The sequence below is a fragment of the Anomaloglossus baeobatrachus genome, chromosome 9, assembly GCF_048569485.1.
Source record: "Anomaloglossus baeobatrachus isolate aAnoBae1 chromosome 9, aAnoBae1.hap1, whole genome shotgun sequence".
Classification (NCBI taxonomy): domain Eukaryota; kingdom Metazoa; phylum Chordata; class Amphibia; order Anura; family Aromobatidae; genus Anomaloglossus; species Anomaloglossus baeobatrachus.
In genome coordinates this window covers 94378969-94405705 of record NC_134361.1, presented here as the reverse complement: position 1 = coordinate 94405705, position 26737 = coordinate 94378969, and the positions used below count along the sequence as shown (strand labels likewise).

General features: G+C 52.3%; 1 protein-coding gene across 2 annotated transcripts in view; it reads right to left on the bottom strand.

Moving 5' to 3' along the window:
- The window catches only part of CUL4B (cullin 4B), a 181458-nt gene that overhangs the window by 45678 nt on the left and 109043 nt on the right, over window positions 1–26737 (bottom strand). For both annotated transcript variants that reach the window (XM_075323898.1, XM_075323897.1), the window contains 4 exons: window positions 15981–16085; window positions 2247–2357; window positions 425–510; window positions 162–269 (listed from right to left, as the gene is read on the bottom strand). In XM_075323898.1, the coding sequence (XP_075180013.1) occupies window positions 162–269; window positions 425–510; window positions 2247–2357; window positions 15981–16085 (410 nt within the window). The remainder of the gene's footprint in view (window positions 1–161; window positions 270–424; window positions 511–2246; window positions 2358–15980; window positions 16086–26737) is intronic.

Sequence of the window (26737 nt, the reverse complement as noted above, 5' to 3'; positions counted from 1 at the left end):
AAACTTAATCTTTGAGCCAAGGAGGAGGCAAGAGTACATCCCCATACTTGTATCACTACGGATGACGTGCACAATACACTTCAATAGTTTTCTCATTTCTTAAACCCATTCAATAATTTAATGAGCCATTTCTCACAGAGCAGGAGCCGCTATTCGTTTACCTCTGGAGGTAGGTGAACTTCCATAGGCACGTAGGTGGGCCAGTAACCCATCGTTAGGATATTCACAGTTAACTCAATGTTTCCTGGCACATTCTGATTCTGCATATACTGAAAGAGAACATGGAGCAATTGTGGACAATGAAGAAATGTACATCAATTAAATAAATAAAAAAAAAAAAAGTACATTTTATGAGGAGCAGAACAAATCCTTGATCTCACACCGTACAGAACGGATACATTTTGTGTAAGGGGCAATTCTTTACCTGTTTAAAGTGAACCATTATGTCTTTAGACAGCTCCATGTCTTTAAACATTCCCTCAAGTTTACTAGTAAAGGCAGCGCCGCATTCTGTGGAAACAAGAAACCGCAATAAAGATCACAGCCTGGTCCTAGCTGGAGGTGGTACAGCACAACACACAGCATCTAGTCAGCAAAGAGTGGAAGGAATAGCGTGTCGTAGTAGTGGACAATCCCTTTAAAGTCAGTAATTGCATCCAAAACAATCTAAACATTACAGAAATGCAAGTTTGGCTATTGCTGAAACTTCTGCTTTATTAATACGGAGTGATTTTTACATTTCAAGTAGAACGCTCTTGAAAGCGGATCTGCCACCAGATTTCTCAACACAAACTGCAAACATTAGACAGATCTCAGATCTGATGAGGCTGGTATACTTACTTTGATAACACATGTCAGACTAGCTGTGTAATCCTTTTTGAAAGGATAGGAAGGTTAAAATCCCCCTCCACCTAGCCTAAGTGGAAGCGCCTCAGTGCCCCTCCTCCCTGCTGCTGAGATTTCCCACCGCTCAGTACAAGCTCACCTGTCAGGCTGGGTGAGTGAAGGCTAGACACACCTGTACTTACCAGCGCACTCATTTTATAGCTGGTCTATAATTGTTCTTTTAAAATGTCAGGATTATACAGCTAATCTGACAAGGACAATTTTATTTTAAATTACACCAGCCTCATCAGGTCCTTATGCAGTTTGTAATGAGAGATCTGGTGACCGCTAGCCACAACCAGGAGCCACCACTGAGATAAATACCTGCTGCATACATTTATCTTCACTGAGGTCTCTCACTTATCGCAGCTGTATTACTGATGGCACAACAATTCCCATATAGGCTCTCTTTTAAAAGGGAACCTGTCATCAGTTTTTTTCCCTATTAAACCAAAAATATCACCTTCTGCAGCTCCTGGGCTGCATTCTAGGAAGGTGCACCTTGTTGCTGGCCCCCTTGCAGACCCCTAAAAGAACTTTATAAAATTTTACCATTTCCTATGCAAATGAGTTTGGTTGGCCAGATAGGCAGGCTCCAATTAGTCTACTGTCTACACTCATGCCGCTGTGCGCCGTCCCCCAGGCATGATTTAAATGGATGATGCCACCCGTGTCTTCGTGCACGCTGCTGGAGTCTTGCGCAGGCGCATTTCGCTGTGCCCCTATTGGGGGACTGAGCATAAAGACTCCCTCGCATGAGCGCCGGTGATGTAGTTGCGCAGGCACGAGGTTATAGGCGCTGTGTATTACCTCACCAGCGTCATCCTCATACCCGCCCATAATCTCGCGCCTGCGCAACTACATCACCGGCGCTCACGCAAGGGAAACTTTATGCTCAGCCCCGTGATAGGGGCACAGAAAAATGCGCCTGCGCTAGACTCCAGAAGCGTGCACGAAGACGGAGGCGGCGTCATCCATTTAAATCATGCCTGGGGGACGGGGAACAGCGGCAGGAGGGGGGACAGGAGACGAATTGGAGCCCGCCCATCTGGCCAACCAAACTCATTTGCATAGCAAACTGTAAGACTTTATAAAGTTATTTTAGGGGTCTGCAAATGGGGCCAGCAACAAGGTGCACCTTCCTAGAATGCAGCCCAGGAGCTGCAGAAGGTGATATTTTTGTTTTAATAAGGAAAAAACTGATGACAGGTTCCCTGTAATGTCACCATAGGCCCATTGTAACATACAATATTGCAGTAAAAAAACCCTTTAAGAAAATATTGTATGAAGGAGGGGGTGTATGGGACTGTTTACTTGCGCTTTCTTACAACCTTTAGAGTGGTAGTAAATCATAGTCTTACCATGCTTTAGTTTGGAAAGCATAGACTTTTCAGCATCCACGGAAGCACTTTTCCCCACCAAGAGCCTCTTGGCCAGGTCTTTTTTGTAGAAGGCCTCAAAGACATCCTTCCCTGAATGAAATGGCAGAACATATCTTTCACTTCTCATATTTCAACTTTGAACATTGTCATGATGTATTTAAAAGCAAACCTGTCAGGTCCCCTATACCCTCCAACGCAGCACGATTGAGGGAATTTGGGCGTACAGGTATGAATGCTGCTGGGTTAGAGGGCATAGGGGACTTGACAGGTTCACTTTAAGACACAGTTATTAAATGTAGAATGTGAATATGACCCTAAGGGTGCAAACTAAGCAGAGCCTAGCACACCTAGTTAAAAAAACGGGAAGAACAACCCATATAGCCTACTAATATTCCATTACACATTGATCCCGGCACGGTGGCTCAGTGGTTAGCACTGCAGCCTTGCAGCGCTGGGGTCCTGGGTTCAAATCCTACCAAGGACAACATCTGCAAGGAGTTTGTATGTTCTCCCAGTGTTTGCGTGGGTTTCCTCCGGGTACTCCGGTTTCCTCCCACACTCCGAAGACACACAGATAGGGACTCTAGATTGTGAGCCCCAATGGGGACAGTGTTGCCAATGTATGTAAAGCGCTGTTGGAATGAATAGTGCTATATAAATTAATACAATTATTATTATTATTATCCCAGTACAGGAGTGGCTTTGTGCCCATTGAGCAGTGTGCCAGGCTCGAGAGCCTTTTAGCTGCTGTGCAGTCACTGGCTGCAGCACATTTCTGTCGGAACTTACAATTTTGTGGCGTAAATTTTGATACATTTTTAAAGTGCTGCCAACTTCTCAAAAAGTTACTAAACTTAGCCAAAGAAGTAAGTTTTGCAACATTTTAAGAACAATTTTACGCCAGAATTTTGGCAAAAATTGGAAAGTCAGGGTCATATTTGTTTTCAGTAACTTGGAGATACATTTTTGCCTTAGGTCACTACGGAGGTTGTCCAGCCTTGAGACAGGAGTCTGTAGTCAGTGGCTGCAGAACCGTGACAGCATGAGGTTCCCAGTGCTAGTTGTTGTAATGTGACCACATGTGTGACACTTACATACTGGACAATGTGACTAAACGTTAAGCCACACTATATAGAAGTGAGCTGAGAGAAGTCAGCATGTAATGAAAGAATAAAAGTCACATATATGAGGACACTGGACCACTGACTAACAAGGGGAATACCAGGAAATCATGACAGTGTGCGCACAGAGCGATGGCAAACCTTTGTCCCAAGCCTGGATAACCCCTCAAAGGAAAGTATGAAGCGGGCTCAGGAGCCGAGCCTGCTTCATACAGGTATACACCTCCTGTGTTATTATATAGCAGACATCTGCCTGTACCTGCAGAATTCAGAACACACGCCCATCGCTGCACTTTAAACATATAAATGCCATAGACCAGTGATGGCGAACCTGTGGCACTCCAGCTGTTGCAAAACTATAATTCCCATCATGTCTTCACAGCCAAAGCTTTTGCTTTGAATGGCCAGGCATGATGGGAATTGTAGTTTTGCAACAGCTGGAGTGCCACAGGTTCGCCATCACTGCCATAGACTGTCTTTGATGGTGACATTTAAACAATATTATTGCTGATACACACTGTTTGGCTACACTCGGTCCCCTTCAACGTTCTAGCAAAGAACCGACTGGTTAAAATGGGCCTGATGAAGGACTGTCACGTAAGGCCCTGTGCCCACGGGAGCTTTTTTCTGCGGATTTTGCAGCGGAAAACCTGCGCATTTATCTGGATTTTCCAGATAAATCCACAGGTTTCTGCATGTACTCCCCTTGTTATCCTATGGGACATGGGGAGTGCGGTGTCCACGTTGCGGAATGTGCGGTTGCGGAATATACTGCGGATATCCCGCAGCCGCACGTAACTGCATGTCAATTATTCCTGCGGCATTACCTGCAGAAATCCCCTGCTTGGTCCCATACTTACCTGCCTTACATACACCCAGTCATTTTCCCTCGATGCACAGGAGCAGGAAGGAGGAGGTGGGCGGGGCCTGCACGTGCTCCGGTCATGTGACAGCCGGAGCTAGTTCAGGCCCGCCCACCTTCTACTTCACAGTGTAAACATAGCCGGAGACGGAGAGAAGTGCTGCATGATGGAGGTATGAACGCCCCGATCACTCAGCACTTGTTCTGCATTGAGGATGCAGTGCCGAAGCGATGGTACTGTATCCTCAATGCAGAATGACCGCAGCATATCCGCAGGACACCGCAAATAAACCGCAGCATGGAAACAGACAAAGTTGTGCTGCGGTTTTCTGGGAGCTCCTGCGGAATGTCCTGCGGATATAGCTGCAGGACACTTTCCCCATGGGCACATGGCCTTAGTCTGTGAGAACTGATTTAATTTCGCCAATTAACAGTATTGCAGTAAATAGTAGCACAAGTTTTCCCGAAGCTCCAGTCTCTTACCAGTTCCTACTTTTTAAATAAATTAAAACAAAAAAAAAAAAAAAAAAGTCCAATCAAAGAAGGGAATTTTGTTACTTACCGTAAATTCCTTTTCTTCTAGCTCCTATTGGGAGACCCAGACGATTGGTGTATAGCTACTGCCTCCGGAGGCCACACAAAGCATTACACTAAAAAGTGTAAGGCCCCTCCCCTTCTGGCTATACACCCCCCGTGGGATCACGGGCTGATCAGTTTTAGTGCTAAAGCAAGAAGGAGGAAAGCCAATAACTGGTTTAAACAAATTCACTCCGAAGTAACATCGGAGAACTGAAAACCGTTCAACATGAACAACATGTGTACCCGAAAAACAACCCAAAAAAATCCCGAAGGACAACAGGGCGGGTGCTGGGTCTCCCAATAGGAGCTAGAAGAAAAGGAATTTACGGTAAGTAACAAAATTCCCTTCTTCTTCGGCGCTCCATTGGGAGACCCAGACGATTGGGACGTCCAAAAGCAGTCCCTGGGTGGGTACAGTAATACCTCATGTTAGCGCTGCAAAGACAGCCCTCCCCTACGGGGAGGCAACTGCCGCCTGCAGGACTCGTCTACCTAGGCTGGCGTCCGCCGAAGCATAGGTATGCACCTGATAATGTTTGGTGAAAGTGTGCAGACTCGACCAGGTAGCTGCCTGGCACACCTGTTGAGCCGTAACCTGGTGTCGTAATGCCCAGGACGCACCCACGGCTCTGGTTGAATGGGCCTTCAGCCCTGATGGAACCGGAAGCCCAGCAGAACGGTAGGCTTCAAGAATTGGTTCTTTGATCCATCGAGCCAGGGTGGCTTTGGAAGTCTGCGACCCTTTGCGCTTACCAGCGACAAGGACAAAGAGTGCATCCGAGCGGCGCAAAGGCGCCGTGCGGGAGATGTAGATCCTGAGTGCTCTCACCAGATCTAACAAATGTAAATCCTTTTCATACCGATGAACTGGATGAGGACATGAAGGCAAGGAGATATCCTGATTAAGACGAAAAGAGGATACCACCTTAGGGAGAAACTCCTGAATGGGGCACAGTACTACCTTGTCCTGGTGGCACAACAGGAAGGGAGCCTTGGATGACAGCGCTGCTAGCTCAGACACTCTCCGAAGAGACGTGACCGCTACTAGAAAAGTCACTTTCTGTGAGAGTCGAGAAAGTGAAACCTCCCTCAGAGGCTCGAAGGGCGGCTTCTGGAGAGCAACTAGTACCCTGTTTAGATCCCATGGATCTAACGGCCGCCTGTACGGAGGAACGATATGACAAACCCCCTGAAGGAACGTGCGCACCTGAGGAAGTCGTGCTAGACGCTTCTGAAAAAACACGGATAGTGCCGAGACCTGCCCTTTAAGGGAGCCAAGCGACAAGCCCTTTTCCAACCCAGATTGCAGGAAGGAAAGAAAAGTAGGCAATGCGAATGGCCAGGGGGAAACTCCTTGTGCAGAGCACCAGGATAAGAAAATCCTCCACGTTCTGTGGTAGATCTTAGCAGAAGTGGACTTCCTAGCCTGTCTCATGGTGGCGACGACCCCCTGGGATAATCCTGAAGACGCTAGTATCCAGGACTCAATGGCCACACAGTCAGGTTCAGGGCCGCAGAATTCCGATGGAAAAACGGCCCTTGGGACCGTAAGTCTGGTCGGTCTGGTAGTGCCCACGGTTGGCCGACCGTGAGATGCCACAGATCCGGGTACCACGACCTCCTCGGCCAGTCTGGGGCGACGAGTATGACGCGGCTGCAATCGGATCTGATCTTGCGTAGCACTCTGGGCAAGAGTGCCAGAGGGGGAAACACATAAGGGAGCCGGAACTGCGACCAATCCTGCACTAAGGCGCCTGCCGCCAGAGCTCTTTGATCGCGAGACCGCGCCATGAAGGTCGGAACCTTGTTGTTGTGCCGAGACGCCATTAGGTCGACGTCCGGCACCCCCCAACGGCGACAGATTTCCTGAAACACGTCCGGGTGAAGGGACCATTCCCCTGCGTCCATCCCTTGGCGACTGAGGAAGTCTGCTTCCCAGTTTTCTACGCCCGGGATGTGAACCGCGGATATGGTGGATGCTCCGTCCTCCACCCACATCAGAATCCGCCGGACTTCCTGGAAGGCTTGCCGACTGCGTGTCCCTCCTTGGTGGTTGATATATGCCACCGCTGTGGAGTTGTCCGACTGAATTCGGATTTGCTTTCCTTCCAGCCACTGCTGGAAGGCTAGTAGGGCAAGATACACTGCTCTGATTTCCAGAACATTGATCTGAAGGGTGGACTCCTGCTGAGTCCACGTACCCTGAGCCCTGTGGTGGAGAAACACTGCTCCCCACCCTGACAGACTCGCGTCTGTCGTGACCACCGCCCAGGATGGTGGTAGGAAGGATCTTCCCTGTGATAATGAGTTGGGAAGAAGCCACCACTGCAGAGAGTCCTTGGCCGTCTAGGAAAGGGGGACCTTCCTGTCCAGGGATGTTGACTTCCCGTCCCATTGGCGGAGAATGTCCCATTGAAGTGGACGCAGATGAAACTGCGCAAACGGGACTGCCTCCATTGCTGCCCCCATCTTCCCTAGGAAGTGCATGAGGCGCCTTAAGGGGTGCGACTGACCCTGAAGGAGAGACTGCACCCCTGTCTGTAGTGAACGCTGCTTGTCCAGCGGAAGCTTCACTATCGCTGAGAGAGTATGAAACTCCATGCCAAGATACGTCAGTGACTGGGTCGGGGACAGATTTGACTTGGAAAAGTTGATGATCCACCCGAAAGCCTGGAGAGTCTCCAGCGCAACCGTCAGGCTGAGTTGGCATGCCTCTTGAGAGGGTGCCTTGACAAGGAGATCGTCCAAGTAAGGGATCACCGAGTGTCCCTGAGAGTGCAAGACCGCTACCACTGCCGCCATGACCTTGGTGAAAACCTGTGGGGCTGTCGCCAGACCTAAAGGCAGCGCTACGAACTGAAGATGGTCGTCTCCTATCACGAAGCGTAGAAAATGCTGGTGCTCTGGAGCAATCGGCACGTGGAGATAAGCATCTTTGATATCTATTGATGCTAGGTAATCTCCTTGAGACATTGAGGCAATGACGGAGCGGAGGGATTCCATCCGGAACCGCCTGGTTTTCACATGCTTGTTGAGCAGTTTTAGGTCCAGAACAGGACGGAACGAGCCGTCCTTTTTTGGCACCCCAAACAGATTGGAGTAAAAACCTTGACCTTGTTCCTGAAGAGGAACAGGAATTACCACTCCTTCTGCTCTTAGAGAGCCTACCGCCTGCAGAAGGGCATCGAATCGGTCGGGATGTGGGGAAGTTCTGAAGAACCGAGGCGGAGGACGAGAATTGAACTCTATCCTGTACCCGTGAGACAAAACGTCTGTTACCCACCGGTCTTTGACCTGTGGCGGCCAAATGTCGCAAAAGCGGGAGAGCCTGCCACCGACCGAGGATGCGGAGAGAGGAGGCCGAAAGTCATGAGGAAGCCGGCTTGGAAGCGGTTCCTCCTGTTGCTTTCTTTGGGCGTGAGTGAGCCCGCCAGGAGTCTGAGCTCCTTTGCTCCTTCTGAGTCCCTTTGGACGAGGAGAATGGGGCCTTGCCCGAGCCTCGAAAGGACCGAAACCTCGACTGTCCCCTCCTCTGTGGAGGTTTGCTTGATCTGGGCTGGGGTAAAGAAGAGTCCTTACCCTTGGACTGTTTAATGATTTCAGCCAATTGCTCACCAAACAGTCTGTCTCCAGATAATGGCAAGCTGGTTAAACATTTTTTGGAAGCAGAATCTGCTTTCCATTCCTTTAACCACAATGCTCTGCGCAAAACCACAGAATTGGCGGACGCCATTGAGGTACGGCTCGTAGAGTCCAAGACAGCATTGATAGCGTAGGTCGCAAACGCAGACATTTGCGAAGTTAAGGACGCCACTTGCGGCACTGCTGGACGTATGATAGAGTCCACCTGTGCCAGACCAGCTGAAATAGCTTGGAGTGCCCACACGGCCGCGAATGCTGGAGCAAACGACGCGCCGATAGCTTCATAGACAGATTTCAACCAAAGGTCCATCTGTCTGTCATTGGCATCTTTCAGTGAAGCCCCGTCTTCCACTGCCACAATGGATCTAGCCGCAAGCCTGGAGATTGGGGGGTCCACCTTTGGACACTGGGTCCAGCGTTTGACCACGTCAGGGGGAAAGGGATAACGTGTATCCTTAAGACGTTTGGAGAAACGCTTGTCTGGATAAGCGTGATGTTTCTGGACTGATTCTCTGAAGTCAGCGTGGTCCAGAAACGTACTCAATTTACGCTTGGGATACCTGAAATGGAACTTCTCCTGCTGTGCAGCTGCCTCCTCTGCTGAAGGAGCTGGGGGAGAAATATCCAACAGCCTATTGATGGCCGCTATAAGGTCATTTACCATGGCGTCACCATCAGGAGTATCCAGATTGAGAGCGGTCTCAGGAGTAGACTCCTGATCCTCTATCTCTGCCTCATCATACAGAGACTCTTGTCGCTGAGACCCTGACCAGCGTGATGACGTGGAGGGTCTCTCCCAGCGAGCTCGCTTAGGCTGCCTGGGACTGTCATCCGAGTCAGAGCCATCAGCCTGTGATGCTTGGGACCCCCTTGGAGCACGGATTAGTTCCAACTGAGGGGGACCGGGGAGCATTGACTCAGCAGTGACCATGGTCTGAGTGACTGGCCTGGACTGCAATGTGTCTAGGATTTTTGTCATAGTCACAGACATCTTATCAGCAAAAAGTGCAAACTCTGTCCCCGTCACCGGGACAGGTTTCACCGGTGTCTCTGCCTGGGACACTACTACCATAGACTCCGGCTGCCGAAGTGGCACAGGGACCGAACATTGCACACAATGGGGGTCAGTGGAACCTGCCGGTAGATCAGCCCCACATGCGGTACAGGCAGCATATGAAGCCCGTGCTTTGGCACCCTTGCGTTTTGCGGATGACATGTTGTTGTCTCCTTAGAGCAGTATAGGGTATAAGCCAAGAAGCGACCGTACAGTGCAATATATCTATGGTACAGTGACAAAAAGTACACCAAATAACACTGTGGCACTAGTGGGGCCAGCACTTATGTGCTGCTTACCGCCCGCTAAAGAGCGGGTGTGTGGTCGCCAAATCCCTAGTCTGGGTCTCCCAGAGCCTGTGTCCGTTCTCCAGCCAGACTGCATGTAGGAATGGCTGCCGGCGTCCTGTGGAGAGGGGCGGGCCCTGGGCGTATACAGACAAAGAGCGGGAAGCTTGCGTCCCACTGTGCCCAGTGAGAGGGCTGGAGCATGTAAATAAGGCTCCAGCCCTCGGCGCTGCCTATTGTACAGCGTCTCTCCCTTTCCCTGATTGACAGGGAGGGGGCGGGAACGAAGCGGAGCTAGGCCGCAAAAGCCGGGGACTAAATTTATAAGCGCCGCCGTCGTAAAAGCACGGTCGGCGCGAAGTCCCCGGCGCACCACAAGTCCCAGCCGCGCCGCCGCTCCCGGGGCGGCCGGCGCGGTAGTTCCCAACACATAACGTCACTCAGCTAAGCTGCAGTGACCTGACCCCAGCGCGCAGCGCTACTGTCCCCGGCGCACTAGCACACCCAGCAAGCCTGGAGTGTGCCTGTGCCTGCCTAAACGGGGACACAGAGTACCTGAATGATGCAGGGCCTTGTCCCTGAATGGTACCCAGCTCCGTATCCAGCAGGTTCTCTGGGTCTGTGGATGGAGCCCGGCCTCAGGGCTTGGGGGCCGGTAAGATCCCACTTCCACAGAGCCCTTCAAGGGGATGTGGAAGGAAAACAGCATGTGGGCTCCAGCCTCCGTACCCGCAATGGGTACCTCAACCTTAACAAACCACAAGTGGGGAGAGAAGGGAGCATGCTGGGGGCCCTATATGGGCCCTCTTTTCTTCCATCCGATATAGTCAGCAGCTACTGCTGACTAAACAGTGGAGCTATGCGTGGATGTCAGCCTCCTTCGCACAAAGCTTGAAAACTGATCAGCCCGTGATCCCACGGGGGGTGTATAGCCAGAAGGGGAGGGGCCTTACACTTTTTAGTGTAATGCTTTGTGTGGCCTCCGGAGGCAGTAGCTATACACCAATCGTCTGGGTCTCCCAATGGAGCGCCGAAGAAATAGAAAATTTAAACCATATGCTAAATTAAAAAAAAAAAACCAAAAAAAAACATTTGATGTTGTATGTACCCATAAAATCCTATCAATAAAGACGTCATCTCAAGGAATAAAAAAGTAAGCCCTTTGCAAGCTCCGTGAAGAAAAAAAAAAAAAAAAAAGAAAAAAAATATAAACAGGTTATAGAGATCTCAAAATAACAACTTTTTTCTCTTTTACATTTGCAGTTTCCCTCCTTTTTAGTACACTGTATGGTAAAATGAATGTGGTCCCACAAAAAAAAACAAAGGGAAAAAAAAACCCCACACACAAAACCCCATTCACAACCCTCCTCTTTGCTCCCTGGGTTTGCATTAACCCCTTAACGACCTTTGACGTACTGGGTACGTCATGGTGACATGGTGCTAAACGACCCATGACGTACCCAGTACGTCATGGCGAAATCGCGGTCCTGGAGCCCCGGGGAGTGAAATTTGTTTAATTAAACGGTAGATTCGGGAAGGAGGGGACCTCTGCCTGACCTCAGGAGGGGTGGTGCCTCCTCCCCGAACCTACAGAGGCTGTGGTTGGCTGATGAACGCCGCTCAGCCAATTACAGCCACTGTAATATTCCAGCCATTGAAAATGGCTGGAACATTGAAATCCAGCCCTGATCAGTGCTGCTGTAGCACTGGCCATTGGCTGGAGCTGGGTGATCGATGCTTCACCCGCCCCCAGCTCTGATTGGAGAGACCGGTCTTGTGACCGCTCTCTCCAATCAATGTGGATCTGCGGCCTGTGACCGTCCTTGGAAGCCGAGGAGAGCGGTAAGTTGCTGTCCCCGCCGCCCGCCCCTGTCCCCGATCGCCCCGCCGCTGCTCCCGATCCACCGCTGTCCCCGATCGCCCCGCCACTGCTCCCGATCCACCGCTGTCCCCGGCGCCACGCTCCTGATCCACCGCTGTCCCCGCCGCTGCTCCCGATGCACCGCTGTCCCCGGCACCACGCTCCCGATCCACCGCTGTCCCCGGCGCCACGCTCCCGATCCACCGCTGTCCCCGGCGCCACGCTCCCGATCCACCGCTGTCCCCGGCGCCACGCTCCCGATCCACCGCTGTCCCCGGCGCCACGCTCCCGATCCACCGCTGTCCCCGGCGCCACGCTCCCGATCCACCGCTGTCCCCGGCGCCACGCTCCCGATCCACCGCTGTCCCCGGCGCCACGCTCCCGATCCACCGCTGTCCCCGGCGCCACGCTCCCGATCCACCGCTGTCCCCGGCGCCACGCTCCCGATCCACCGCTGTCCCCGGCGCCACGCTCCCGATCCACCGCTGTCCCCGGCGCCACGCTCCCGATCTACCGCTGTCCCCGGCGCCACGCTCCCGATCCACCGCTGTCCCCGGCGCCATGTTCCCGATCCACCGCTGTCCCCGGCGCCACGCTCCCGATCCACCGCTGTCCCCGGCGCCACGCTCCCGATCCACCGCTGTCCCCGGCGCCACGCTCCCGATCTACCGCTGTCCCCGGCGCCACGCTCCCGATCCACCGCTGTCCCCGGCGCCATGTTCCCGATCCACCGCTGTCCCCGGCGCCATGTTCCCGCTCCACCGCTGTCCCCGGCGCCACGTTCCCGCTCCACCGCTGTCCCCGGCGCCACGCTCCCGATCCACCGCTGTCCCCGGCGCCATGCTCCCGATCCACCGCTGTCCCCGGCGCCACGTTCCCGCTCCACCGCTGTCCCCGGCGCCACGCTCCCGATCCACCGCTGTCCCCGGCGCCATGCTCCCGATCCACCGCTGTCCCCGGCGCCACGCTCCCGATCCACCGCTGTCCCCAGCGCCACGCTCCCGATCCACCGTTGCCCCCGGCGCCATGCTCCCGCTCCACCGCTGTCCCCGCCGTCGCTCCCGATCCACCGCTGTCCCCGGCGCCATGCTCCCGGCTCCACCGCTGTCCCCGCCGCCATGCTCCCGATCCACCGCTGTCCCCGGCGCCATGCTCCCGCTCCACCGCTGTCCCCGGCGCCATGCTCCCGCTCCACCGCTGTCCCCGCCGCCGCTCCCGATCCACCGCTGTCCCCGCCGCCATGCTCGCCACTGTCCCCGCCGCCGCGCTCCCGTTCCACCGCTGTGCCCGGCACCATGCTCCCGATCCACCGCTGTCCCCGTCGCCATGCTCCCGCTCCACCGCTGTCCCCGCCGCCGCTCCCGATCCACCGCTGTCCCCGGCGCCATGCTCCCGCTACACCGCTGTCCCCGCCGCCGCTCCCGATCCACCGCTGTCCCCGGCGCCATGCTCCAGATCCACCGCTGTCCCCGGCGCCGCTCCCGATCCACCGCTGTCCCCGCTGCCATGCTCGCCACTGTCTCCGCCGCCACGCTCCCGTTCCACCGCTGTCCCCGACGCCACGCTCGCCACTGTCCCCGCCGCCGTCGCACCCACCTTTTTCAGCCGCTGCTGCCCCTGAATCGGCCCCCACTGTTCCCGATCGGCGGCCGCCGCCTCCTTCATCGGCTGCCCCTTCTCCTATCCCTCCATGTGCTGCAAGCCACCCTCCCCCCACGTGGGGGGAGGGTGGCTGGCTTGCAGCACATGTGGGGGGAGGGTGGCTGGCTTGCAGCACATGTGGGGGGAGGGTGGCTGGCTTGCAGCACATGTGGGGGGAGGGTGGCTGGCTTGCAGCACATGTGGGGGGAGGGTGGCTGGCTTGCAGCACATGTGCTGCAAGCCACCCTCCCCACACATGTGCTGCAAGCCACCATCCCCCAACACATGTGCTGCAAGCCACCCTCCCCCTACATGTGCTGCAAGCCACCCTCCCCCTACATGTGCTGCAAGCCACCCTCCCCCTACATGTGCTGCAAGCCACCCTCCCCCCGGGGCCCCCCCTCCTCCATGTGCCATCTCTCGCTCCCATCAGACTCTGCCCCCCTCCCCGATCTGCTGCCTGCTCTCTCCCATTTTCCATCTACTGCCCCCTCTCACCCTCCTCGATCTGTTGCCTCCTTCATCTGCTGCCTCTTCTGTCTGCTGTGATCCTGCTGCCTAGATCCATCCTGTAAGGTAGGTATCCCCATCTCACCTCCCCCCCCCCCCATCCTCTGCCGCTCCTCCATCCGCTGCGCCATTTCCCATCCATCCGCTGCGCCATTTCCCATCATCCATCCGCTGCGCCCTTTCCCATCCTCTGCCGCTCCTCCACCCGCTGCGCCCTTTCCCATCTTCCATCCGCTGCACCCTTTCTCATCTGCCGCCCCGCCCTCTCGCATCGCATTATCCAGCGCAGTTGCTCGCTTCCAGACTGCAGTGGATGATGCGATGCGAGACTCGTGCATTGCTCTCACGTTTGGCACTGGTCTTAGTGGCAGGCGCTCATTTTTTTTTTTTTTTTACTGATGTCTGTATTTTTTATTTCGCCAAACTAATTTTTTTTTGTATGGGGGGGGTTTAGTTTCCAAAATGGGATCACATGTGGGGGAGCTCCATTGTTTAGGCACCTCAGGGGGTCTCCAAATGAAACATGGCATCTGCTAATAATTCCAATCAATTTTACTGTGAAATGGCGCTCCTTCTCTTCTGAGCCCCGCCGTACGCCCAAACAATTGATTTCCACCACATATGAGGTATCGTCGTACTCAGGAGAAATTGCACAATACATTTTATGGTGCATTATTTCCTGATACCCTTGTGGAAAAAAAAGCTACCTGTTTGAAAAAACAATTTTGTGGTAAAAAAAAGAATAAAATATTTTCACGGCTGAACATTACAAACGTTTGTGAAGCCTCCAGGGGTTCAAAGTGCTCACTAAACAGCTAGATAAATTCCATGAGGGGTCTAGTTTCCAAAATGGGGTCAATTGTGGGGGAGCTCCATTGTTTAGGCACTTCAGGGGGGTCTCCAAACGCAACATGGCGTCCGCTAATAATTCCAACCAATTTTGCTGTGAAATGGCGCTCCTTGCCTTCAGAGTCCTGCCGTGCGCCCAAACATTTGATTTCCACCACATATGGGGTATCTGTGTACTCAGGAGAAAATGCACAATACATTTTATGGTGCATTTTTTCCTGATACCCTTGTGATAAAAAAAGCTACCTGGTTGAAGCAACAGTTTTGTGGTAAAAAAAATTTTTTTTCTTTTCACGGCTCAACGTTATAAACTTCTGTGAAGCCCCCAGGGGTTCAAAGTGCACATCAAACATCTAGAAAAAATATTTGAGGGCTCTAGTTTCCAAAATGGGGTCACTTATGGGGGAGCTCCATTGTTTAGGCACCTCGGGGAGTCTTCAAACCCGACATGGCGTCCGCTAATGAGTGCAGCTAATTTTGCACTCAAAAATTCAAATGGCGCTCCTTGCCTTCTGAGTCCTGCTGTGTGCCCAAACATTTGCTTTCCACCACATATGGGGTATCTGTGTACTCAGGAGAAAATGCACGATACATTTTATAATGCATTTTTCCTGATACCCTTGTGAAAATACTAATTTTTATGGCTAAAGTAACATTTTTGTGTTAAAAAAGTAACATTTTCATTTTTTCGTCTACATTGCTTTGGTTGCTGTGAAGCTCCTAAAGGGTTAATAAACTTCTTGGATGTGGTTTTGAGCAGAGTGAGGGGTGCAGATTTTAGAATTGGGTCACTTTTGGGTATTTTCTGTCGCCTAGGTTTCTCAAATCACTCCAAATGTGATGTGGTACCTAAAAAATTTTTTTTTGAAAATTTTGTTGGAAAAATGAGAAATTGGTGATGAACTTTGAACCCTTCTAACTTCCTAACGGAATTTTTTTTTTTTTTTCAAAAAATTGAGCTGGTGTAAAGTAGACATGTGGGAAATGTTATTTAGTAACTATTTTGTGTGACATATCTCTCAGATTTATGGGCATAAAATTTCAAATTTTGAAAATTGCAAAATTTTCAAAATTTTCGCCAAATTTCCGAAATTTTCACAAATAAACGCAAAACATATCGGCCTAAATTTACCACTGACATGAAGTACAATATGTCACGAAAAAACAATCTCAGAATCGCCAGGATCCGTTGAAGTGTTCCAGAGTTATAACCTGTCAAAGTGACACTGGTCAAAATTGCAAAAAATGGCCGGGTCTTTAAGGTGAAAACAGGCTGGGGGCTGAAGGGGTTAAAGAGCACCACGTACCATATATAAACCTAAATATGATCATGATCTTATCCAGCATTTTCTCCAGCTCCTCATCGGTCGCTTCTTTGTTTCCAGTTCGTAGCTTGGAATCCACATACTTTGCTGAAACGGCAAAAGAAATCTATTCAGATTTGCTAGAATCTGACGTCTACTAACCAATATGCAATAAAGTGTAAGAATAGCGCATACAGCTTTATTGCAAGGTTACATTTTATTATTAATATCATGGTTAAAATTTTACAGCATCATAATTGTAACATATACCCTTGACCACAGACTAAGATGACTGTCACGGACAGACAAGGGCTAGCCACCAAGTCGGCAGGACCTCAAGAACCCTGAAACCCTTTAACCCCTGTACAGGGATTTGGAATTACACAAGGTCCAGGAGATCGCTGCAATCCAGGAAAGAGTGGTCATCAGGCAGGGTCCATACCAGGAGGCACAAAAAGGGACAAAATTGGCAGCAAGGAGCGTAGTCAGGAAATCAGGCAGCGGTCAAACGCAGAGATGGCAGTGAGGTACATAAACAGCAGGCAGGAGGGTAGTCAAGAAACAAGCAGAAGTCAGAACACCAGAATCACTAAACAGAAGAGGGCGGGACAGGAACCAGGAATACAGAACTATCTCTGGCAGTGGTCAGCAGACAGGAGAGAAATAAGGGTGTGGTATATTCCCATTGGCTATAGCTGAACGATGGTAACTTCAGCTGGAAGACACACGCTACCTTCAGTCAGCCAGTGGTACTGTAGGTCCCAAGATAACCCAGCCCAGTGGATGAGCGGAGCCTGCGCCCATCAGAGTCACGGGCACCGACTCCTCTCCCATCCCCAGCACTACCCATGGCAGGAATACTGCGTCGCATGGTGATCGGAGAAGACGCAGGAGCAAACTCCGGTGGAGACATGACAATTAGCTGTACGTTTCATTGAAGGGGCTGGTCAATTTTTATGTGACAAGTGCCATAGATAAGCACTTTACTAAGCACTTTGCTTTTGCCGATCCTGCCGTATCCTGAGCTGCTCTCTTGGTCACATGACCTATGGCTGAGACTCTCCTGCTTCCTGTGATGTCACATCAAAATCTCCCTCAGTTATGCGCGCTGAAAACTGCCAAGTGGGTGTGGTTAGTCATGAGAGTGGGCAGGGCTCATGCGGTTCCTGTGCAGGCTGCAGACATCGCCCTCCCTGCAGCCCCAGTCCGTTCCCCCAATTGTATCTCTGTATACAGCAGGGTGTGTATACAGGTATCACACTGCTGTATACCCAGTGTAATGTATACACACACTGCTATCAAAGCTGCTCTTCTGGTGCTTTGTGCATTGCTTGCATTCCCTGCAGTGTCCTGTACAGGAGATTATGCCGGGGCGGTGTGTGACGCTGGGGGAGGAGTTTAGGCGGAGTTACAGGTCTGTGCTCATTACTGGCACATTGAATGATGGGAAATGTAGTCAGAAGGGAGCAGAGGAATCTGAAGAGGAATTGCTGACAGTGACAGCTGAGCTGGTGCCAGGGCGCAGGAAACAAGAGGCAGAAAACATCATGACACTTAGCAGAAAAGATTACATTTTAGGTAAAGGTAGTAGGGACCTTTTATTTAAAGGGAATCTGTCAGCAAGTTCTTCTAGTTCATATGAGAGCAGCGTGATATAGGTCCTGAATCTGACCATGTGGAGACTGTACGTGGACAGTGAGCTGTCAATCAGGGGGTGTTGGACCATGTGTGGACCTTATAGTCCAAGCAATGACGTGTTCTGCTGCTTAAATAAACGTAGAAAATAAACAAACAGTTCAGACCGACAAGACAGGCAGCCCTGCACTTGCTGTGTTAACCCTTAAGCTGGTGTCACACACAGCGACAACGACGTCGCTGCTACGTCACCATTTCCTGTGACGTTGCAGCGACGTCCCGTCGCTGTGTGTGACATCCAGCAACGACCTGGCCCCTGCTGTGAGGTCGCCAGTCGTCCAATGTCCAGCTTCATTTTTTGGTCGTCACTCTCCCGCTGTGACACACACATCGCTGTGTGTGACAGCGAGAGATCGACGAAATGAAGCGAGCAGGGAGCAGGAGCCGGCGTCTGGCAGCTGCGGTAAGCTGTAACCAGGGTAAACATCGGGTAACCAAGGGAAGACCTTTCCCTGGTTACCCGATATTTACCTTCGTTACCAGCCTCCGCCCTTGCTGCCAGTGCCGGCTCCTGCTCTGTGCACATGTGGCTGCAGTACACATCGGGTAATTAACCCGATGTATACTGTAGCAAGGAGAGCAAGGAGCTAGCGCTAAGCAGTGTGCGCGGCTCCCTGCTCTCTGCACTGTGACATGTCGCTGCAGTACACATCGGGTTAATTAACCCGATGTGTACTGTACCTAGGATTGCAAGGAGCCAGCGCTAAGCAGTGTGCGCGGCTCCCTGCTCTCTGCACATGTAGAACAGCGACGTTATGATCGCTGCTGCGTCGCTGTGTTTGACAGCTAAACAGCGATCATAACAGCGACTTACAAGGTCGCTGTTGTTACGTCACCGAAAATGGTGACGTAACAGCGACGTCGTTGTCGCTGTCGCTTAGTGTGACCCCAGCTTTACAGCCTGTTGTCTTAAGCTTACATAGCAAAAACCTGCTGACAGATTCCCTTTAAGGGGTTACCCAAAAGGCAAAGCAATTTTCATCTAAATTCCTGTCTAGTGCCATAATCAAAACTATTTTCTAATGTATTTGCATTAAAAATTCCCTACCTACACTACCTGCTATTCCATTTTCCTCCCCCCACCCACATTCTTTTTAAAAACTCTTAATTTGAAAATACCGATGCTGGGATTCTCAGATGAAGTGAAATCAAAAGGGTAGAAGCTGTGGTCCCTGAAATGAAGAGTCACTAGTGAAGCTCATGTCAGGGGCTGGGCTGGTCTCTGCACACGGTGTTATGTGCACAATGACAGCTCATGCTGTGTTTTTGGCTCAGATCAGCAGTAATGAGCCAGCATCACACCGGTGTCAGAATATCCGGCGTGCACAGACTAATGATGCCACTTGGAGGTTGCACGGTTCTCTGCATGACAGGTATTCTGACACTATTAGGTTGCCAGCTCATTAAGGCTGATCTCAGCTGACAGAAACGTATGCAGATATTGTGCACACCACACATTGCACAGGGACTGGCCCAGCCACTGAAACAGACATCACTTATGACACTGTTTCCGAAAGGGGCAGCCTCTTCTCCCTGATGATGCTTCTTTTGAGCATCCCAGCATGCACTATCTACTAGGATTCTCAAACAAGGAGTCATCAAGAAGGATGTAGGGGAAATAAAAACAAAAACAGCAGATCATGTACTTGGGGGAACGGTAGGGAATTTTTAATGCAAGGATATTGCAAAAATAGTTTAGATTATGACACTAAATACTTAGGGATTTAGGCTTTGTGCGCACTAGAAATGTGAAGTTTCTCAAGAAAATTTCTTGAGAAACTTCTGGGAGTGGAAGATTTCCGGACCTCTGGAAAAAATCCGCACCAAATCCGTGGTAAATCCGCATGCGTATTAGCCGCGATTTTCTCGCAGGTTGTTCCCTGCGGATTTTGCAGGCTGTACCTGCGGAAAAAAATTGACATGCTCATTTTCTCAAGAAAATCTTCAAAGAAATGTCTTGAGAAAAATCCGCAGCGTGCGCACAGCTATTATTTTTTCTCATAGGATTTGCTGGGAAATGTCTGCACAAAGATTGCAGACATTTCTCAAGAAATTTCCGCAGCAAATCCGCGGGTAAAACGGCCTAGTGCGCACATAGCCTTAGGGAAAAAGGCTAAGGACTTTTTTGGCAACGTCCTTTTGGAAAGTGGCTTGTATATAAGATGCATTTCTCAGTGTTATGTCAGGTCTTCTATCCACTTGTGATCTTCATGTGCAAGTGCGATCCAATATAAAAAAAAAAAAAAAAAAAAAGGGAATTTTGTTTACTTACCGTAAATTCCTTTTCTTCTAGCTCCTATTGGGAGACCCAGACAATTGGGTGTATGTGTATAGCTTCTGCCTCCGGAGGACACACAAAGTATTACACTTTTAAAAAAGTGTAACCCCTCCCCTCTGCCTATACACCCTCCCGTGGATCACGGGCTCCTCAGTTTTGGTGCAACAGCAGGAAGGAGAAAACTTATAAATTGGTCTAGGGTGAATTCAATCCGAAGGATGTTCGGAGAACTGAAGACCATGAACCATAAGAACAAATCAACATGAACAACATGTGTACACAAAAGAACAACCAGCCCGAAGGGCACAGGGGTGGGTGCTGGGTCTCCCAATAGGAGCTAGAAGAAAAGGAATTTACGGTAAGTAAACAAAATTCCCTTTTTCTTTGTCGCTCCATTGGGAGACCCAGACAATTGGGACGTCCAAGAGCAGTCCCTGGGTGGGTAAAAGAATACCTCAATAAAAGGAGCCGAAAACGGCCCCCTCTTACAGGTGGGCAACCGCCGCCTGGAGGACTCGCCTACCTAGACTGGCGTCTGCCGAAGCATAGGCATGCACTTGATAGTGCTTCGTGAAAGTGTGCAGACTAGACCACGTAGCTGCCTGACACACCTGCTGAGCCGTCGCCCGGTGCCGCAAAGCCCAGGACGCACCTACGGCTCTGGTAGAATGGGCTTTCAACCCTGAAGGAAGTGGAAGCCCAGAAGAACGATAGGCCTCGAGAATCGGTTCCTTGATCCACCGAGCCAAGGTTGACTTGGAGGCCTGAGAGCCCTTACGCTGGCCAGCGACAAGGACAAAAAGCGCGTCTGAACGGCGCAGGGGCGCAGTGCGAGACACGTAGAACCGGAGTGCTCTCACTAGATCCAAAGAGTGCAAATCCTTTTCACACTGGTGAATTGGATTAGGGCAAAAGGAAGGCAAGGAGATATCCTGACTTAGATGAAAAGGGGATACCACCTTAGGGAGAAATTCCGGGACAGGACGCAGAACCACCTTATCCTGGTGAAAAACCAGGAAGGGGGCTTTGCATGACAGCGCTGCAAGCTCAGACACTCTGCGAAGTGATCTGACCGCCACCAGGAAGGCCACCTTCTGAGAAAGACGGGAGAGAGAGAGACATCCCGCAGCGGCTCAAAAGGCGGCTTTTGAAGAGCCGTCAGGACCCTGTTAAGATCCAAAGGTTCCAACGGACGTTTGTAAGGTGGGACCATGTGGCAAACCCCCTGCAGGAACGTGCGGACCTGCGGAAGCCTGGCTAGATGCTTTTGAAAAAACACGGAGAGCGCCGACACTTGGCCCTTGAGAGAGCCGAGGGACAAACCCTTGTCCATTCCAGATTGTAGGAATGAAAGAAATGTGGGTAAAGCAAACGGCCATGGAGGAAAACTGTTATCAGAGCACCAGGATAAGATTTGCCAAGACCTGTAATAGATTTTGGCGGACGTAGGCTTCCTGGCTTGTCTCATGGTGGCAATGACATCCTGAGATAACCCTGAAGACGCTAGGAGCCAGGACTCAATGGCCACAGTCAGGTTGAGGGCCACAGAATTCAGATGGAAAAACGGCCCTTGTGACAGCAAGTCTGGGCGGTCTGGAAGCGCCCGCGGTTGACCCACCGTGAGATGCCACAGATCCGGATACCACGACCGCCTCGGCCAGTCTGGAGCGACGAGACTGGCGCGACGGCAGTCGGACCGGATCTTGCGTATTACTCTGGGCAGCATCGCCAGAGGGGGAAACACATATGGCAGTCGAAACTGCGACCAATCCTGGACCAGAGCGTCCGCTGCCAGAGCTCTGTGATCCTGAGACCGTGCCATGAAGGCCAGGACCTTGTTGTTGTGCTGTGACGCCATGAGATCGACGTCCGGCGTTCCCCAGCGGCGACAGATCTCTCGAAACACGTCTGGGTGAAGAGACCATTCCCCCGCGTCCATGCCCTGACGACTGAGAAAATCTGCTTCCCAGTTTTCCACGCCCGGGATGTGAACTGCGGAGATGGTGGAGCCTGTGACTTCCACCCACTGCAGAATCCGCCCGACTTCCTGGAAGGCTTGACGACTGCGAGTGCCGCCTTGGTGGTTGATGTAGGCGACGGCAGTGGCGTTGTCCGACTGGATTCGGATCTGCCTGCCCTCCAGCCACCGATGGAAAGCCAATAGGGCTAGATATACTGCCCTTATCTCCAGAATATTGATCTGAAGGGACGATTCTATTGGAGTCCAGGTTCCTTGAGCCCTGTGGTGGAGAAAAACCGCTCCCCAACCTGACAGGCTCGCGTCCGTGGTGACCACGGCCCAGGTTGGGGGGAGGAAGGATTTTCCCCGAGACAGAGATGTGGGTAGGAGCCACCACTGAAGTGATGTTTTGGTTGCAAGTGAAAGAGAGATGTTCTTGTCGAGGGAAGCCGACCTCCTGTCCCATTTGCAAAGAATGTCCCATTGGAGTGGCCGTAGATGGAATTGCGCGAACGGCACTGCCTCCATAGCTGCAACCATCTTCCCCAGGAAGTGCATGAGGCGCCTTAAGGGGTGTAACTGACTCCGAAGTAGTGACTGCACCCCCGCCTGCAGAGAAAGCTGTTTGTCCCGCGGTAGCTTGACTAACGCTGGAAGGGTATGAAACTCCATCCCGAGGTAAGTCAGTGATTGGGTCGGCGTCAACTTGGATTTCGGGAAATTGATGATCCACCCGAACTGCTGGAGAGTCGCCAGAGTGACGGTAAGACTTCGTTGACACGCCACCCGAGAAGGGGCCCTGACTAGGAGATCGTCCAAGTATGGGATTACCGAGTGGCCCTGAGAGTGCAGGACCGCCACGACGGATGCCATGACTTTGGTGAAGACCCGTGGGGCTGTCGCCAGGCCGAAGGGCAATGCGACGAACTGGAGGTGTTAGTCCCCGATGGCGAAACGCAGGAAACGTTGATGTTTGGGTGCGATCGGCACATGGAGATAAGCATCCTTGATGTCGATCGATGCTAGGAAGTCTCCTTGTGACATCGAGGCGATGACCGAGCGGAGAGATTCCATCCGAAACCGTCTGCTTCTCACATGTCTGTTGAGCAGCTTGAGGTCCAGAACGGGACGGAAAGACCCGTCCTTTTTTGGCACCACGAACAAGTTGGAGTAAAATCCGCGACCACGTTCCTGAAAGGTAACGGGAATCACAACTCCTTCCATCTTTAGAGCGTCCACCGCCTGAAAAGTGCGTCTGCCTGTGCGGGGGGTGGGGAGGTTCTGAAAAAACGAGCTGTAGGTCGAGAGCTGAACTCTATCCTGTAACCATGAGACAGAATGTCTCTCACCCATCGGTCCTGAACGTGTGGCCACCATGCGTCGCCAAAGCGGGAGAGCCTGCCCCCGACCGAAGATGTGGCTAGATGAGGCCGAGAGTCATGAGGAGGCCGTCTTGGAGGCAGTGCCTCCTGCGGCCTTTTGGGGGCGTGACTTGGACCGCCACGCATAGGAGTTCCTCTGGCCTTTCTCCGGCCGGTTGGACGAAGAGGATTGGGGCTTGGCGGAGGGACAAAAGGACCGAAACCTCGATTGGATTTTTCTCTGCTGAGGTCTCTTAGGTTTGGACTGGGGTAAGGAGGAGTCCTTTCCCGAGGATTTCTTAATAATCTCATCCAACCGTTCGCCAAACAAAACGTTCGCCAGAAAAAGGCAAACCAGTTAAGAACCTTTTGGAAGCAGAGTCTGCTTTCCATTCGCGCAGCCACATGGCCCTGCGGACTGTCACAGAGTTAGCGGATGCTACAGCCGTACGGCTAGCAGAGTCCAGGACGGCGTTCATGGCGTAGGACGAAAATGCTGATGCCTGAGAGGTCAAGGAAGACACATGCGGAGCAGAATTCCGCGTGACAGCATTAATCTCAGTCAGACATGCCGAGATTGCTTGGAGAGCCCACACAGCCGCAAAGGCCGGGGCAAAAGACGCGCCCGTGGCCTCATAAATCGACTTCACCAAGAGCTCTGTCTGTCAGTGGCATCCTTCAGGGATGAGCCATCGGCAACAGACACAACGGACCTAGCAGCCAATCTAGAGACTGGCGGATCCACCTTGGGTGAGTGTGCCCAGCCCTTAACAACTTCAGGTGGAAAGGAATAACGCGTGTCAGAGTGCCTTTTAGCAAAACGCTTGTCCGGGACCGCTCTGGGCTTCTGGACAGCGTCCCTGAAGTTAGAGTGATCAAAGAACGTATTGCGCGTACGTTTGGGGAATCGAAATTGGTGTTTCTCCTGCTGAGAAGCCGACTCCTCTACAGGTGGATGCAGGGGAGAGAGATCCAACACCTGGTTGATGAACGAAATAAGATCATTCACTAAGGCTTCCCCCTCAGGGGTATCAAGGTTGAGGGCGAAGTCAGGGTCAGAGCCCTGAGCTCCCACGTCCGCCTCGTCATCCTGAGAGTCCTCCAGCTGAGATCCAGAGCAGCGTGAGGAGGCCGGGGAAGAGTCCCAGCGAGGCCGCTTAGCCGGTCTGGGACTGCGATCCGGGCAGGAGTCCTCCGCCTGGGACCTAAGGGCTGTCCTGGGAGCGCGCTGCGGCGCAGACCGAGAAGGCCCTGGAGGAGACAAACTAACAGGGGCCGGGGCCTGTGAAGAGCCCCGGTCTGGACTGCAATGCCTCAAGGAGCTTAGATGACCATTTGTCCATAGACTGTGCAATGGATTGAGAAAGTGACAGTGTTTCTCAGCGAAAGAGGCCAATGACGGTGACTCTGTCCCTGCAGCCTGCTCAGGAGGAGCAGGGGGATCTACATGAGCCGAGGGGCCCACAAGTGCCCTGGGCTCCGGCTGAGCAAGCGTGGCAGGAGTCGAGCATTGATCACAGTGAGGGTAGGTGGATCCCGCAGGCAACATAGCCCCACAAGAGGTACAGGCTGCGAAAAAAACCTGTGCCTTAGGGGCTTTGCTCCTTGTGGACGACATGCTGTGAGCAATAAGTGTCCCTTAGGAGAGCGACCAGAGGGTATATGGGAAAGGGTTAAAGGGGTTATCCGGCTTAATTTGCTTTTTCTTATTATTTCCCTATTGGGCTACATTGGGGCAGGTAAGTAGATAGAGACCACTTACCTGCCCTGCTGTCAGCCCCTCTCCCCCGGCTCAGAGTGGTCATGTGACCGCTCCTGCCGCGATTTTGCTGCTTCCGGTCATTGCACGTCTACATGGGCAGGGCCATGTTGACATGCAAATGTGGAAACAGCATGTCGCCTCCCTGCTGGGCTGTACAGTGCGATGAGCCCCGCCCCCTTCCCTGCACCCTCCCACACATTCCCCCGCACCTCCCCCTGCACTGCTGTGGGGGTCCGTGACCTGGCGGCGGCTGCCATGGTGTCAGCTCCAGCACCGGCCCCCCTGCTCAGGATCACACATTCAAATATACCGGCATCACAGATCACCGATGCCGGTACATTTGAAAGTGCTGATGAGAAGCAGCGCAGCGCTGCTTCTCATCTTGCACGCTGTCTGAGCTCTCTTCAGCACAGCGGTGACGTCACCATTGTGCTGATATGTCTAGAGCACAGACAGCGCGCGAACGTGCAGGAGCGGCGGGGACCGATGACGGGTGAGTATGTACTCCCTATGGGGTGGTGTGTGTGTGTGTGTGTTGCACAGCCCGATGTGTGTGTGTGTATGTATGCATGTTTGTGTATGCGGTGCAGAGCCCGATGTGGTGTGGGGTGCAGAGCCCGATGTGGTGTGGGGTGCAGAGCCCGATGTGGTGTGGGGTGCAGAGCCCGATGTGGTGTGGGGTGCAGAGCCCGATGTGGGGCTGTTATTTGCATTGCTGTAGTGTAGTGCGCTGCCCTGTAGTGCCCTGCCCTGTAGTGTCCTGTAATGTGCTGCCCTGTAGTGTGCTGCCCTGTAGTGTGCTGCCCTGTAGTGTGCTGCCCTGTAGTGTGCTGCCCTGTAGTGTGCTGCCCTGTAGTGTGCTGCCCTGTAGTGCCCTGTAATGTGCTGCCCTGTAGTGCCCTGTCCTGTAATGTGCTGCCCTGTAGTGTCCTGTAATGTGCTGCCCTGTAGTGTCCTGTAATGTGCTGCCCTGTAGTGCCCTGTAGTGTGCTGCCCTGTAGTGTCCTGTAGTGTGCTGCCCTGTAGTGCCCTGTGCTGCCCTGTAGTGTCCTGCCCTGTAGTGCCCTGTAGTGTCCTGTAATGTGCTGCCCTGTAGGGTCCTGTCCTGTAGTGTCCTGTAGTGTGCTGCCCTGTAGTGTGCTGCCCTGTAGTGTGCTGCCCTGTAGTGTGCTGCCCTGTAGTGTGCTGCCCTGTAGTGTGCTGCCCTGTAGTGTGCTGCCCTGTAGTGTGCTGCCCTGTAGTGTGCTGCCCTGTAGTGTGCTGCCCTGTAGTGTGCTGCCCTGTAGTGTGCTGCCCTGTAGTGTGCTGCCCTGTAGTGATGAGAGGTCAGTGCTGGGGCAGAATATACTGACAGGGAATGTGTGTGCAGGGGGCGGGCAGAGGGTGCGGCTGGACACTGGGGTGGGGCTGGACACTGAGGCCGGGCGGTGCCAGCTGTGACTGGGAGGTTTTGCACAGGAAGTTATCATGTTTGCTGGAGCTGAATGTAAACAAGAAGCTGCACAGAATAAAAGGTATAATTCAAGAGGAACAAAAGTTAGAAAACAAAAAATAATGTAGGGGTGATTAATATGACAATACAGCACAGATTAGCTTAAACTCAAACATTTTTGTTATGTCGGACAACCCCTTTAAACAGCCGTTCCGAATATATATAATATATATAGATATATATATCACGGCACCCTAGGGGAACCAGCACCG